We start from the raw sequence: 15,791 nt of genomic DNA, 5'->3' as shown, positions 1-15,791 counted from the left end.
TGAGCTACATCCACTTCAGCCACCACCAGATTTACTATGAAGAAGAATAAGGAATACAGAGTTTTTGCCTCACACTTTATCTCTCTAAAATTCCGTCTTGACAATGTAAACCATTAATAATTACCTATTTATAGGGTAAACATTCAGGTAATAAACCTAAATAACTTTGGTCAGGCCCAAGCCCAAAACCAAAAAAAGAAAACCCAATAAACTCTAATTAACAATGTAGAATTTATCATAAGTGTAGGCTCCATAACTCAATATTTGTTAGACTGCACGTCTATCTACGTCTGTTAGACTGCACGTCTAACTACATATCTGTTAGACTGCACGTCTAACTACGTATTTGTTAGACAACACGTCTAACTACGTCTGTTAGATTGCACGTCTAACTATGTATCTGTTAGACTGCACGTCTAACTACGTATCTGTTAGACTGCATGTCTAACTACGTATAGGGGTGTTCAATATTTGGTCTGAATCGAATATCCGACCGAATTTGAATTTCATTTTCGGTTTTCGAATCGAATTTCAAACCAATTCGAATTCAAATACGGTTTTTGAATTTGTTTTCGAGTTTGAGTTTCAACTCGAAACCAAACCGAAAATCGAATTCATTTTTTTATTATTTATTTTTCCAAACTTAGTTTAAGAAAAAGTTTAAAATAATCAAATTAGAATATTTTGAACTCAAGATTTAACAATAAAAAAGAAGGTAATAAAAGCACCAGTGGTCTAGTGGTAGAATGGTACTTTATCACAATATAGGTCCGGGTTCAATTCTTGGCTGGTGCAATTTATTTTAAGTTATGCTAGTTTCAAAGAATAAAAAATTAGAATTCGGTTCGGTTTTCGAATTGACTAAAAAAATAAAAATTCAAATAAACCGAACCGAGAAACTCGAATAACCCGAAAACCGAACAGATCAACACCCCTAACTACGTATCTGTTAGACTGCACGTCTAACTATATATCTGTTAGATTGCACGTCTAACTACGTCTGTTAAACTACACGTCTAACTCGCAACACGTCTAATTAACATGTTTCAGTCCATGTCTAATTTAGCATAGTTTTAATGCACCTGCACAAAAACAATTTAGACGACTTAACTTCATTCTTATTTAAATTTACACAAATTCATCATTAAAATATCGTTAGTCAAATTAATTTGACCCAACAGTATTACATACTCTCTATTTTGTGTAAGTATTCAGTGTTGTAATTAAGTTGACAAAATTTGTTTTTGTTCAACAGAGTGAGTGTGTTAGGAGTTCGAAAACAGGCAGTAACTAAGTCTTGTTGTTCGACTGGGTTTGTAAAAGTATTGTATTTAACCAAATCTTCTAGTGAATATCCTTCTAAAGGTTGAGAAAAAGGGTGACGTATGAGCTTTTACTCCGAACATCCATAAGCATCATTTGTGTCTTGTGTTCTTTTCTATCGCATAATTCTAATCATGTTGTATTGCTTCAAGTCGAAACAAACATTTTCGCACTTGAACTCTTTTCAAGAGTTTGTGACGACTTGCGAAAAGTAGAAACAAATATTAACTTCTAACAGAGTTAATATCAAACGAAGTGTGTGTAAGAATTCAACATAGTTAGACCCTAGTATCTATCGTTGATCTCGATCCTAACAAGTTTCGTTCAAATCTATCTAAGCGAGCAAAACATGTATCTGTACCTACCATAGATAAAATCTAGTGTTGTGATTTAATAACGGAATATCATACTTTTTACTTGACATCTCCGAAAAATATATATAGTCTCAAAATAAAAAAAAAGTTCAAGGCTCTAAAACTAAATGTTGAGAACGGATATAGATATAAAATTAATCAAGATAAAAAAGAAATGTGAATATTAACTAATTGAAGTGCGTAAATAACATAAGATTTACGTAAAATTTCAAAATTTCAAAATAATGAGCAGAGAATTTTCACTATATTGGCAAGAGAATATTACAACTTTAAAAGAGAAAAAAAAAATAATGACAAATATTATGTTTGTAATAAAACTCTAACTAATACTATATATTAATAAGTCATATAACTTGGCCTAAATGCAAAATATCAAACAGTTAAGATTTCTTTTATTTTACAATGGGTCTAAGCACCGTCTTCGGTCAAAACTCATTTGGGTCACCATAACTCTAACACGTCTTATGTTTGAAGTTTTAGTTTATGTATTAACTCTAAATAAGATTATATGACTAATACTTGAATAAATAATAACTTTTAGTTACATATTCATTACATTGTTTAAATTAACTAACAAAGAGTTATTTGAGACATTTGATATCATTATGCATTCTCTAAAAAAAAAGTAAAGAAAACTCATGCTGACTCAAAAACGAGATGAAACTATGTTTTTGAGTCTTAATTTGCTTTCTAAGCCTGAATAATTCAAATCCAGAAAAAATTAATATCTGACAGTCGTGGCCTTAGTACATTGTTCTGATGATATTAATAAACTTGTTACTCTTTTTTATTTGTCTCGTAGATACCATAAAAGAATTTTGTGATGTGATTTTCTTCTTTGAGCCACAAATAACTATTCATTCATCTAGCCTCATTCACTCTTTTTACTATACAACAAAAAGAGCTAATTGAATTTAAAGTAGTTCATCATTCATGTAAGCTCTTTCCTCAATGATGTCAATGGAGAAAAAAGTCTTCTCACATTATAGAAATACAACTTTTGAAATTCTTTCTTCCTCTTTGGTCCATCATCTTTGTTGGAGAAAAGAGACATCTTAATATTCCCTAAGTAATATCTAGGTTTGGTTCTAAAGATAAACAAATATATTTACAAGCCTAAAAATGACAAAACACAGTGACTAGAGAAAAAAATGTAAACAATAACATTGTATGCCGAAATTACAAAATTAATTCAATATATCGCGGAAGAGTTTAATTCACTTATGTATAGTTCTTAACATTTTGATTTATTACTTAATTCTGTTTGAAAATTTTAAATATGTTGAGGCCAACGAAAACATTTATGTAATTTTCTTATTTTGAGATATTTTGAATGGAATAACCAGAACTAACTTTACAAAATATATATGTACACCAAGTTAGTGCATGTTTTTCCCTTCCAAAATACTATAATTTATATGTAAGCACATTGACTTGTTCTTTTCTCTTTTCTTCCAAACACGTTGACTTGTTCAAAACATCCATAAGTCATGTTTAGTGTCCATTGAATAGTGTTTCTTTTTCTTTCTTTTTTGAGTCACATGAGGCCCACAAAATCATTTGGAACAAGGCATCCCTTTTTTTTTTATTGAAGTCATTGCTGAAATTCTGAATAATCCACCCTATAAAGAATTCCTTATTTAAAGAAAACACAATTTTTTTTTTTTATAAATTTAGATGTAAGATTTCTAAACCCGATGCCAAAGATGGAGCAAAAAATGTAACTTACATGTGTGAATGCGCATTGAAAATCAAACAAAAATGAATCAAAATATGTGAGATTCCTAAATTGAAAGCTTGTCATTTTTCTCAAGTGAGCTCCTTGCCTTAACTTTGATATTGCTTGGTTTCCTTTACGACTTCAGCTGGCCCGATCCCATGGTTAGTTATGTTTTTTATATTTTGAGAAAAAACGTTATGGGCGAGATAGAATTCTGATTAATTCTAAAAATAAGCCATATGAAGCAATAATATTTTCCTTTAATTCTACTGTATTTTAAAATGATTGTTTTTTTAACTCCTTAATTGTTTGTATTAAAAATATGTAATAAATTGTACCATGAGCACTTCCCTTATTCAAATAGTGACTACATGACATTATCATGAACACTTTTCATTATTCAAATTAACACACTCTTTTTACAACAACAAATTAAAACTGACCGATTAGCAAAAAAATCCAAAAAATTGCCTCAAAATTCAATTGTAAACTTCCTAAAATCATAAATATAATTGAATAGTAAATTTAGTGTTACATCTTTTCTTTATATGGTTGTAAGTTCTTGTCGACTATTTAAAAAAGAAAAGGAAAAGTACATAAAAAAATTCAACTTGTTTCGGCAACCAATAATTATAAGATAAAAAGATTCTTCTAATATTTGTAACACTCAAGTGGTAGATTTGATTAGCAATAAAATAATGTGGATAATCTATTAGATAGATACATATATATATAGTGCAAAATCCACTATTTCAATAACATTCAGATAATGAGCAGCTTTTTTCTCTCTCCACAAACAAAAACATAGCAATTTCCAACCAAGATCCTCCCACACACAAAGCTGTCTTGCACCTCTCTCAAATTAACCTAGTTCATCACCAACTGGTTTGCACTCCTAATCTACTCATTTCCCTCATCACCAAGAACCCTAATCTCTCACTCACTCCCATGCATAACCCCAACCCTAATTTCCTCTCCCCAATAAATGGCTTCATCATCCACCATTCTCATCACCATCATCATCAGCCACAAAACCTTCCTAATTTGGAAACCATATGCAGTCCTCAAACCCTAATTCATCGGAAACCTCCACCGGCCGCCACCCGGTATACAAGGGTGTTCGCCGGAGGAGAAATGGCGGGAAATGGGTATCTGAGATTCGGCAGCCACGAACCACTAACCGTATATGGCTAGGGACATACCAAACTCCTGAAATGGCTGCGGCCGCGTATGATGTGGCTGCACTAGCCCTTAAAGGGAAAGACGCCGAGCTTAACTTTCCAGGCTCGGCCTCTTCCCTCCCAATTCCGGCATCAAGTTCTTCGAGGGACATTCAAGTGGCGGCCGCAAGGGCTGCCTCCGCCGTGGGGGCGGCAGGGGATGCGATCACCGCCTGTGGGTCCTCTAGATTTGGAGTAGGAGAGGAGAATGTAATAAGTCAGGGGGATTATAATAATTATAATTATAATAATTATAATGGTGGGTATGATGGATTTGTTGACGAGGATTTGATATTTGATATGCCGAATGTAATTGCGAATATGGCTCAAGGGATGCTTCTTAGTCCTCCGAGGCTTGAGTTTGGTGGTGCTGATAATGACTACTCTTCTAACTATGAAGATATAGGGTACCAGAATCTTTGGAACTAATTAAGCTCTTACTATATAATAAAATATTAAATAAGGCTTCTTTAATGTATATATATGAGTCATGTTCATATATAATAAGATGAAGATGAAGATGAAGATGAAGATGAAGATGAAGATGAAGATGAAGATGAAGATGAAGATGAAGATGAAGATGAAGATGAAGATGAAGATGAAGATGAAGATGAAGATGAAGATGAAGATGAAGATGAAGATGAAGATGAAGATGAAGATGAAGATGAAGATGAAGATGAATGAAGATGGAGAAGAAGCTAGTTGACTGTAGTAGAAGAAGGAGAAGAAGCTAGTTGACTGTCCTATTACTTGATTTTGTAAAATTAAGTTTCATGTATTATATTAAGAGTGTCTTTTTTATTTAATTAGTGATTGTAAGTGTGTGAAATTAAGTAACAATAAAAATTACTCTTTTTAGATTAATGTTCTTATAAACTATAAACGCTATGATTAAAAAGGGTTACATCCGATTCAACCCAATTCAAAAAAAGGGTACAAACTTCAGCCTCATTAGGAGTTCGTTCTTAGAGCTTGTTGGGATATGTGTTTGTTTAAATAGCTTTCATTGATAAAGAAAATGATTTGTTATGATTTTGAGAAAATGATTATTTTTAGTAAAATATTAAAATGTATTAATATATAATAATAAATTAAAAAATAATAATTTAAAATACATAATATTTTAATTAACAAGTGATTAAATTGATGTGTAAAAATAAAATGATATTCCATTAGTTTGAGTTGTTTAAATAACATAACTCAATAAATCATTAACGTGTGAGTGAATATATTTCAAATAAATCAAGTATTCAAACTGATTTGTTAACTCTTACAAAGTACACAAGAAATAATAATTTTTTACTTAAAATCGGATTAAATTTATGTGGGTTATATAGAATGATGAATATGTTAATTTTTAAATAAATAAAAAATAAAATACTAGGAAAACTAATCCTTTTCAACCTCCAATTAAATTTTAGTTAAACTCGAAGGCACATCTTCACTAACCCATGTTGACTATAACCGGTCATATTTTTTTGAAAAGTAATAACGATGCTTATAATTTTAATTTATTGTTGAAGTTACTGGTTTACTCCACTTAAGAATAGTCAACAATCGTTATCCAAGAAAAAAATAATTACAGTTGCGCATTAATTAATTGATGAACAACCTGTCCTTGTTTGTTAGGGTTTTTGTTTTTTTTTTTGTTTTTGCATAGAGATTTTAGGTTAAAAAAAATTAGGCTATTTGGGTTTATAATTATTAAAAGGTATAAATATATAATACATGAATACTTATTTTATTAGATGATATTTTTAATGCTGATGTCAATTGGATTATAATTATTTATTTGAAAAAAAATCAGGAATGACTTTATAATTAACTTCAAACAAGGCCATAATCTTCATAAATGGGACACATATAAGTACCATTGCCTAATAGCTCACAATGTCATAATCATCATTATGCATTAACTTATCCTTCATCAGATTAATAATAAGTTGTATGATTATTAAACTCTATATGATTAAAGTTATTATTATTATTTTTAATAAAATATTTATAGATAAGATTAGATTATGTTTACTTTTAAATCATATACATCAAAATATAGATAATATATATACTTGCTTTTTTTTTAATATCAACAATATACATATGTAAATCATAAAAAAAAACAATTACAATTTTGAGAACATTGGACTAAAAAGTTAAATTTTAAATTTTATAATTTAAAATGAGGTTAATAGTTAGGTTTAGTTAAACTTTTAAGATTTTAAATTTAAGAGCATATATAAAATTTTAAGATTTTATGAATGGTATATTATTTTAGTTGTACTATTTTATAAGAAAAACAAAAATGAACTTATGTTTACAAATTTAAAATAAATTATTATTTATTTAAATAAATGATATAATTTAATAAATTTTACAACCCGACCGACTCGATTAAACTCACATAACGGGTTGTGAGTTGGGGTGAGTAGTCATTAATTAATTTGAAGTCAAGTGTTATTATAATATATATATATATATATATATATATATATATATATATATATATATATAAAATTATGTTTTTTAATATCATTTTTTTTAATTAATTTTATACTTATGCACAAATAATAATAATATATAACTAATAATTTTTTAAATAATTTTTCTTTTAATTATATAATTTGACAATGACTAACAATTTTGACTTAACTTTAGTTAAACCTAAGTACATTTGAAGTTCATGGTACCAATGGACATAGATCGATAACTTTTCGTTGTTACATTTAATTATTCAAGTTGTTCTGGTATTAGTACGGTGACGTATGAGATATTTCTTTCAGAAACAGTTTGTTAGGTGAGTTTAATGTGTTTTGGGATGTTATCTTAATTTTTTTTTTCTTATATATTTTTTAAAAATAACTATTCCTTATCATTAATTTAATAAAAGGGAAGAAGTGCATTTGAAGTTTTGAATAGTTGACACAAATCATTCTAATAGGCACAAACAATCCATGTGGAAGTTGTAAAGAGTTTTGGTAATAAAGTTAAATTAAACTTATCATGACTATTTGACTTTCATTATGTTATTTGACAAAAACAAATATATAATAAATGACATTCAATATAAGTTACATATGATGATTTTTAAAAATATTTTATAGTTTAATATATTGCAAACATTGTCGGATTTAAATATTGTTGATTATTGTAATTATTTATTGAAAAAGTAACATGATTCTAAACATGTTAGTACTTTCTATGACTTCATAGTTTATATTTTAAAAAGAGGTTAAAAATAGTGTTTTCAAACTTAATATTTGATGGTTCCTACTTAATGAATTGTTCAATACTGGATTGTATTGCATATCTAATTAATTAATAGACTGGTCAGGAGAAACACTCATAATAACAATAAAAATATATAACTACTTTGAATACTCTTAATATAAGATATTTACTATAAATTTTCATAAATTTTCATAAATATTATTATGTTTTTTCTAATTATACTAGAAGCATATTGTGATGCTAATTGTATTTAGTATTTAAATGAGACCAAATTTACAAGTGAATTTATAATATTTATTAAAATAAAATGTAAAGTACAGTTTAAAATGAAGTCTGAATTTATTTTTTGAGACAAAATCTCTTTAGGGATATCAAGCCTGAACTACAATGCTGAATAAGTTTTTTTAGTGAATATTATTTAGTTCCAATTTATGTGAATTTTATTTTGTTGTATCCATATAGATTTTACAACAATTTTTACATTAGCATCATTTGAAAATAAAATTTTTAATTAATATATTAGTATTTGTATCAAATTCAAATATAAAATTAAATCTATTTTTAACTAAATTTAGTTTTTAAATAGTACAGTATCTAGATTCTATAATCTAAATGAAGATATATAAAATATTATATATATATATATATATATATATATATATATATATATATATATATATATATATATATATATATATATATATATATATATATATATAAAGGTTATGATCCAAGTATAGTGAATAAAAGGGTAGCAAGAAAGAGAGTGAAAATATTATTAGATATAATTCAGTTTTATAATTAAGTTAAAAAGGAAACAAATTAAGTTAACAGTCAAATTTGGTAATGAAGGATTTCAGATCATGATTAACATTGAAGTTGAGTGGGTATGGGGGTTTTGAGCTTCATACCTTTATAATTTATAATTAATCTAAATTATTTCAAATATTATTAACATATATACCGACTAATTAACTTTATAAGATTGAAAGGGCATTTGAATTTAAACTGTATTCTAAGTAGAAAATTGATAGTTTTCAAAATATAATAAATCTAATTTGTAAAAGTACACATTTATAAACTAAATCAATAATAACGTAAAAAATAAAAATTGATTTAAATTTGATAAGATATAAGTTTTATGTCAGGTTTAATCATTTCTAATACAGAACATTTAACTTATGTATATTGAAAATGAAAAATACTATTTAAGCATAAAAGACAAATCATGACTAAAAAATAATATATTAATAATACAACTTTATTAATTGGGAATGTACCTAACTCCATTCTCAATTAATTTGGATATCCCGAATTGGTTTCCATCGGTTAATTATATAGAGGAATGATAAAGAGCACTACTTTGGAGAGCGACACGAAAGTGACATCTTTGTTATACGAAAGCGACTTCCCTGTTATACAAAAACGACCTCGTCCCTTTTGTATAACAACGATATCACTTTCGTATAACAACGAGGTCACTTTCGCTGTACGAGTCGCTGATCCCCAAAGTAGTACTCCCAATCATTTTTCAATTATATATATCCATGATATCAAATTTACATAATATATATCTCCATCCTTGTAACTGTGATCAATTTTTATATATTTAACTTTATAGTTTAATATATTTTATTAATTAAACACATTGTTAAATATTGTTGATTATTATGATTTCAATGAGTACTATTATGATTTTTATTTATTTATTTTAATAAAATATATTAAAAAAATAGTGTTTCTCAATCTATATTTGCTAAGATAATTTATAATTTTTTGGCATGGTGACTTGTAGAAAGACTATATATTTTGCATCCAATTAATAGATTGATCATAATCTCAATAAAAAAAACTTTAATGAATCGAAAGATATTAAAATGTTACCAAGTTTAAGCGTTCAATTCAATTAGTTTATATAATAAAATTAAAAAAAAATGACTAATATTGATTTGCCTAAATCTCAAAATGAGGTTTTATTGTTACGAAATCTCCTAAAAATTACTTATTTTTATTGTATGGATATTAACTTTTTTTAAGATTTTCGTGCGATACATATTGATAAAAATATAAACAAAAAAAATAAAAAAAAATAATTATAAATAATATGTATTTCAATGTTTAAATTCTTAATAAATCATGAATAATATATTAAAATAAAAAATAAAACACTCTCCTTCCATATTTTATTCACTTTGGTAAAATAATTATCTTCTCATATATCTCATCACTTATTTTTTTCAATGAATTTATTCTCTCGTGACCTTACACTTTCACTTAGGTCAAATCAAAAATATCAAACATACCAATTTCTTTTTACCCTCACTTTAGCCCATCAATGTTCAATCGACCTCTCATCTCGCGATCTTAAAACACTCAGACTAATCAACCATCTCATTCCACATTTATCTACCAATTCAAATCGGACTTCTAATCTCGTGACCTTAACTTTCACTTCGGTCTAATAACTAATCTTATCGCATATTTTAACCACCAATGTTAATTTCTTTCTCAATCAATCCCAATCTCTTTATCCGTCAATAATAATCGACATCTATTCTCTCGAAGACATTACTTTCACTTTATCAAACAACTCATCTTCTCACACATTTTATAATATACAACCCGTCATTCTTATCCTCATTTCGGCTAACCATACATCTCATTCCACATTTATTCACCCCAATTGACCTCTCATCTTGTTACCTTACTTTCACTTTGACTAATTAACCATCTCATTCCACGTTTATTCAATAATTCACAATCGAACTCTCATCTCAAGACTTTGCTTTCACTTCGTCAAACAACTCATCTACTAACATATTTTATAATATACAACCCGACCTTCTTTATCCTCAATTCGGCTAACCATCCATCTCATTCCAAATTTAGTCACCCTCATAATCGACCTCTCATATGTGACTTTACACTTTCACTTCGGTCAAATCAATAATCTCCAACATCAACAATCTCTTGTGCTCTTCACTTTTGGTCACCAATCCCCAACTAACCTCCTATCTCGTGACACATCTCCTCACATATTTTACAATGTACAACATGACCTTTTTATCCTCATTTCGGATAACTAACCATCTCATTCTACATTTATTCACACCCTAATCAACCTCTCATATTGGGTGACCTTACACAATTTCATTTCGGTCAAATCAATCATCTCCAACGTTACTAATCTCTTTTACTCTCACTTTGACCCATCAATCCCCCAATCGATCTCTCATAGCGTGACCCTACTTACTTCGATTAATCAAACCATCTCATTCTACATTTTTATCTCAATCGACTTCTCATCTTGAGACTTTACTTTCATTTCGGTCAAATAATCCATCTCCTCACATATTTTATAATAAACAATTTGACTTACTTATCCTCACTTCGACTAACCAGCCCATCTCAGTTCACATTTATCCACCCTATTTGGACATCTCATATAGGGGTGTAAATGAGCCAAGTCGCTCGTGAGCCGCTCGGTCAAAGTTTGATTCAAATTCGGTCAAAATCAAATTCGAGCGAGCTCGAGGTAGCTCGTTTAAGATTTGAGCCGAATTCAAGCTTATGTAAAACTCACTTAATGACTCGTCGAGCTTTTTCGAGCCTAATCATATAATACTTATTTTTTATTATATTTTACTTTTTAATCAAAATTTGAAACATACCCATAAGACTATCTATGAGTTTATTACATATGGACCTCCCTAAAATCCAATTATCCACATCACCCTATTTTCAATCTTGTTTTCCAAATTTGAAATCCTCTTATAACTCTTTGAATAGTTTGATTGTCCTTAATTATCTCATGTTTATATTTGTCTATAACAATTATAGATAATATTATCTTTGTTAACCTTTATATAAAAATATTATATTGATTTAATATAACATAAAATATACATAGTATTGAGAAATATTACTGATACTATAGGTATATCAAAAATATCGTTCCACAATATATCGAGAATATCGATTTTTTCGGTGTACCGAACAAAATATGATATGATACCGATACCGAAATTATTGGCACGGTAAAGGTAGGAGATTTTCAATATTTTGGTATATCATTTTATAAATTAAAAATATATATTATATAATCTTTATAATGAAATAAATAGATTTGATATTAATTTAATTATAGAAATAAATTTTTAAAAATTAAATCAAAATATAATTATATTGTAATATTATTTAATATATGCAATCTCAATGTATATTATATTTAATAAGATATAAAACTATTTTTATTTCACTATAAAGTATTTAATTTTTAAAATAAACCTAATTAAGTCTAATATGTTTTCGAGTTTATCTCAAATACAATACACGACTTGAAAGTATTCTTCTTGAGAATACTCTTGATTTATGGTTGTCTTTTTTTTTTTATTAATATGTAACTAAAGATTTGACAAATAAATTGATATATGGTGATTTAGATTTTTTTTAATATAAGAAATTAATATATAAATATATTTAAATTTGAGTCTTTCGGGACATTCAAGTCGAACTCGAGTCTATGCCTATATGATCAAGTCAAGTTTGAGCTTAATATTAAAAGCTTGATCGAGCTCGAGCCAATAAAAAACGAGTCAAGCCAAATTCGAGTAAGGGCTAGTTTGAGCTCAACTCATTTACATCCCTAATCTCATACCGTGCCCTTAAACTTTCACTTTGATACATTATCAATCTCTTTTAGCATCACTTTGGCCCATCAATCCCCAATCGATCTCTCATCGTGTGACATATTCACTTCGATTAACCAACCATCTCATTCCATATTTTTATCCACCTCAATTGACCTAGTCGACCTCTCATCGTGTGTAATACTCACTTTCACTTCAATTGACCTTTAATCTTGTGACCTTACACTTTCATTTCAGTCAAATCAACAAACAACAAACAATCTCCTTCCATATCGTGAATGTTATTTACCTAACCACCAATTACTTCGCATATTTTAACCATCCATCCCAATCAACCTCTAATTTTTTGAATGTCATTTACCCACCAATTTTATTGCAAATTTTAACCAATATTATTAGCATTCAACAAACTCCTCACTTCAATAAACCAACGTTTTTATTTCACATATTAACCATCAATGTTTTTTAATAATTTAAAAAAGGTGTATAACAGAATTTAAACCATGATCTTCATTATGTAACATTAACACTTCAATCACTAGATCACTTAATATTATTGAGTTGTATTTATAATTTTGTGTATGTATATATAATTTATAGATTAACAATTAAAATATACTTATATATATATATATTATATTTTTAAAATATTTAATAAATACTTATTATTTTAAAATATTTAAATAAAAATTTTATTTTAAAATTTTATTAATTTATTTCACTAAGTTTTATATATATATATGAATTAATTATTATTATATTATTAATGATGATTTTTTATTATTATTTTAAATAAATTTTAAATTATTAATTTTATTTTTTTAATTTATTATGAAAATAAAAAATAAAAAAATGTGTCAATTTCTTTCCTAATTAATTAACTAAACTCTCTTTTTAACTATATAAAAGTTTATTATATTTGAAGAGTTGTACTTACTTTGTTATGTTATAATGTTCGAAATATACATATAATATTTTTAATTTTATTTTTAACCGTTTTAAGTTTATGGGCGAGTAAACCCACAATCCGACCCCAAGTATCAATTTACTTTCACATATATATTCAAATTAACCACAGCTCTCGACCTCACAATCCGAGCACTTTGAAATTAAGTATTATTATATATATAGATTAGTTAGTTAAAAAGTTCAACTTATATTGTTAAGAATATTTCACGTTCATTAAATTTAATATTGAATTTAAAATATAAAGTCTTATTAACTTAGTTGGTTAAATAATTGTACTTGTTTGTAAGTTCGAAATATAAATATAACATTATTTATTTAAATTTATTATAAAAATAAAAATAATGAAAATTTTCAATTTCTCTCTTAATTAACTAAACTTTCTTTTCACTGTTAAGGTATATATATATATATATATGAATTAAAGGATTTGTTAAAAGGTTGTACTTGTTGTTTTGTTATATTACAAGTTCAAAATATACATGTAACATTTTTTATTTTATTTTTAACCGTTTTAAGTTTATGGCGTTGCAACTTACAATCTGACCTAAGTATTCATTTACTCACATATATATATTAGTTAGTTTAAAAGTGGAACTTATATTGTTAAGAATGTCTCACATTCATTAAATTTGGTGTTAATTTTAAAATATAAAGTCTTATTAGCATAAATGGTGGTTGTATTTATTTTATTATGTTGCAAGTTCGAAATATACCTATAACATTTTAAATTTTATTTTTAACCGTTTTAAGTTTATTAACAGGTCAATCCACAATTCGACTCAAGTATCCATTAACTCTCACATATATATCCAAATTAACCACAACTTTCGACCCGGTAATCCAAACATTTTGAAATTAAACATTATTTTATATATGGAGTTAAAAATAAAATTTAAATTATTGTATTAGAATTTGTTTTCATATTCAAATATATATCTATATATAGAGCCGTCAATTTGGGATAGGTCCGTTCGGTTGGTCCGCCCCGCCAAACAATTTAAACGGGTTGGGTTGAAATATTAGCAACCCATTTGGAAGTGGACCTACACGGGCCAGCCCGCTCAGGTCGCGGGCCTAGGCTGGTCGGGCTTAGGTTGGCCCGCGGGTTGGCAAAAAAAAAATCTAATTTGATTTATAGCCTTATAAGCATATGCCGCATAACCCTAGTTTTTTTCTCTCCTAGGCAGCACTGCAGTAGTCAATAGTCAATACTTTGCTCATCGGTCGTCGACTACTTATTTGTTCTGTCTTTCTTCTCTTTGTTCTCGCTTTCAAGGGTTCGTGGATTCAAATTTGGTTCCAGACTGCAGTAGTCAATACTCAATACTTCGTCCATTGGCCGCCGACTACTTATTTGTTCCGCATTTCTTCTCTTCGTGCTGGAAAATCTAAATTGAAACTCTATTTGGAGGAGCCAAAACTTGAATTTGTATATTACCAAGATTTGGATGTTTTGGAGCATTGAAAGAAAAAAAAAAAGAATCGGTACCCTATCCTTTTAGTTATGGCATGTGATGTTTTGGCTATTATTTTACTACTGTTGCATCAGAATTAGCTTTTTTCATTGGTGCTCGGGTGCTTATCAAATATAGAAGTTTCACTCTTCCAGAAAATGTGCAAAACTCTTATTTGTACTCGCAATTGGTTACATGGATATGTTATCGGTAATTTTATTTACAAATTTTTAATTATGTTTTTGACTTATTTGTGACTTGTGAGTTCATATATTAGTTTATTTTGATTTGAATTTTTAACTACCTTCATTTTTGTGTATTTCATATGTAGATAAAAATTAAGAAGGGAAGGTAATAGTTACATTAATATTGTTCAAGCAATGATCAAATGTTCTAAAGAATGCTAATCTAGACATTGAAGAAAAATGTGATGAAAGAGAAGGATTTGACATGGATTATATCTCGATTGATGATATTTAAAAAATGTTGACTTTACTGAAATTTCTATTTTGTGATTTTTTCAAATTTTAGTTATTTTATTGACTATTTGGCAATTAATGTGTAACGATAGATAAGACTCTTGTTTGGTGTGTATTATAACTATTTGATCATGTTTTTAAATAATTTTTATTTATAGTGAGACAGTTCACGAGTTGGCCCGTCTAACCCGCAACCCACTTTGGGTTGAGTTGGGTTGGAGATTTTCAGCCCGCCGAAATGATGGGTCGACCCGCTGTTGACCCGTCAAGCGATGAGTATATATTATATATATAAAGTCATTGTAAATAGATTCCAATAGAATAAGTTGAAGATAAAATAAAGAGATTATAGAAGTGAGAATAGGAATCATTTTA

At 27.8% G+C, this 15,791-nt stretch overlaps 1 protein-coding gene across 1 annotated transcript; it reads left to right on the top strand.

Annotated features, from left to right (window-relative positions):
* The first annotated feature begins 4,472 nt into the window (after window positions 1-4,472).
* On the top strand, window positions 4,473-5,066 carry LOC124937853 (ethylene-responsive transcription factor ERF024-like). Its single transcript, XM_047478182.1, has 2 exons — window positions 4,473-4,831; window positions 4,907-5,066. The coding sequence occupies exons 1-2, from the start codon at window positions 4,473-4,475 to the stop codon at window positions 5,064-5,066; spliced, it is 519 nt and encodes a 172-aa protein (XP_047334138.1).
* Window positions 5,067-15,791: the final 10,725 nt, after the last annotated feature.

Source organism: Impatiens glandulifera, chromosome 5 (assembly GCF_907164915.1).
Source record: "Impatiens glandulifera chromosome 5, dImpGla2.1, whole genome shotgun sequence".
Lineage (NCBI taxonomy): Eukaryota > Viridiplantae > Streptophyta > Magnoliopsida > Ericales > Balsaminaceae > Impatiens > Impatiens glandulifera.
This window is presented reverse-complemented; position numbering and strand designations above follow the sequence as displayed.

Excerpts from the sequence above, each read along its gene's own strand:
- LOC124937853 (XM_047478182.1), top strand. The coding sequence starts at position 4,473 with ATGCAGTCCTCAAACCCTAATTCATCGGAAACCTCCACCGGCCGCCAC. Across the intron at positions 4,832-4,906 it reads TGTGGGTCCTCTAGATTTGG|TGGATTTGTTGACGAGGATT; the intron begins AGTAGGAGAGGA and ends TGGTGGGTATGA.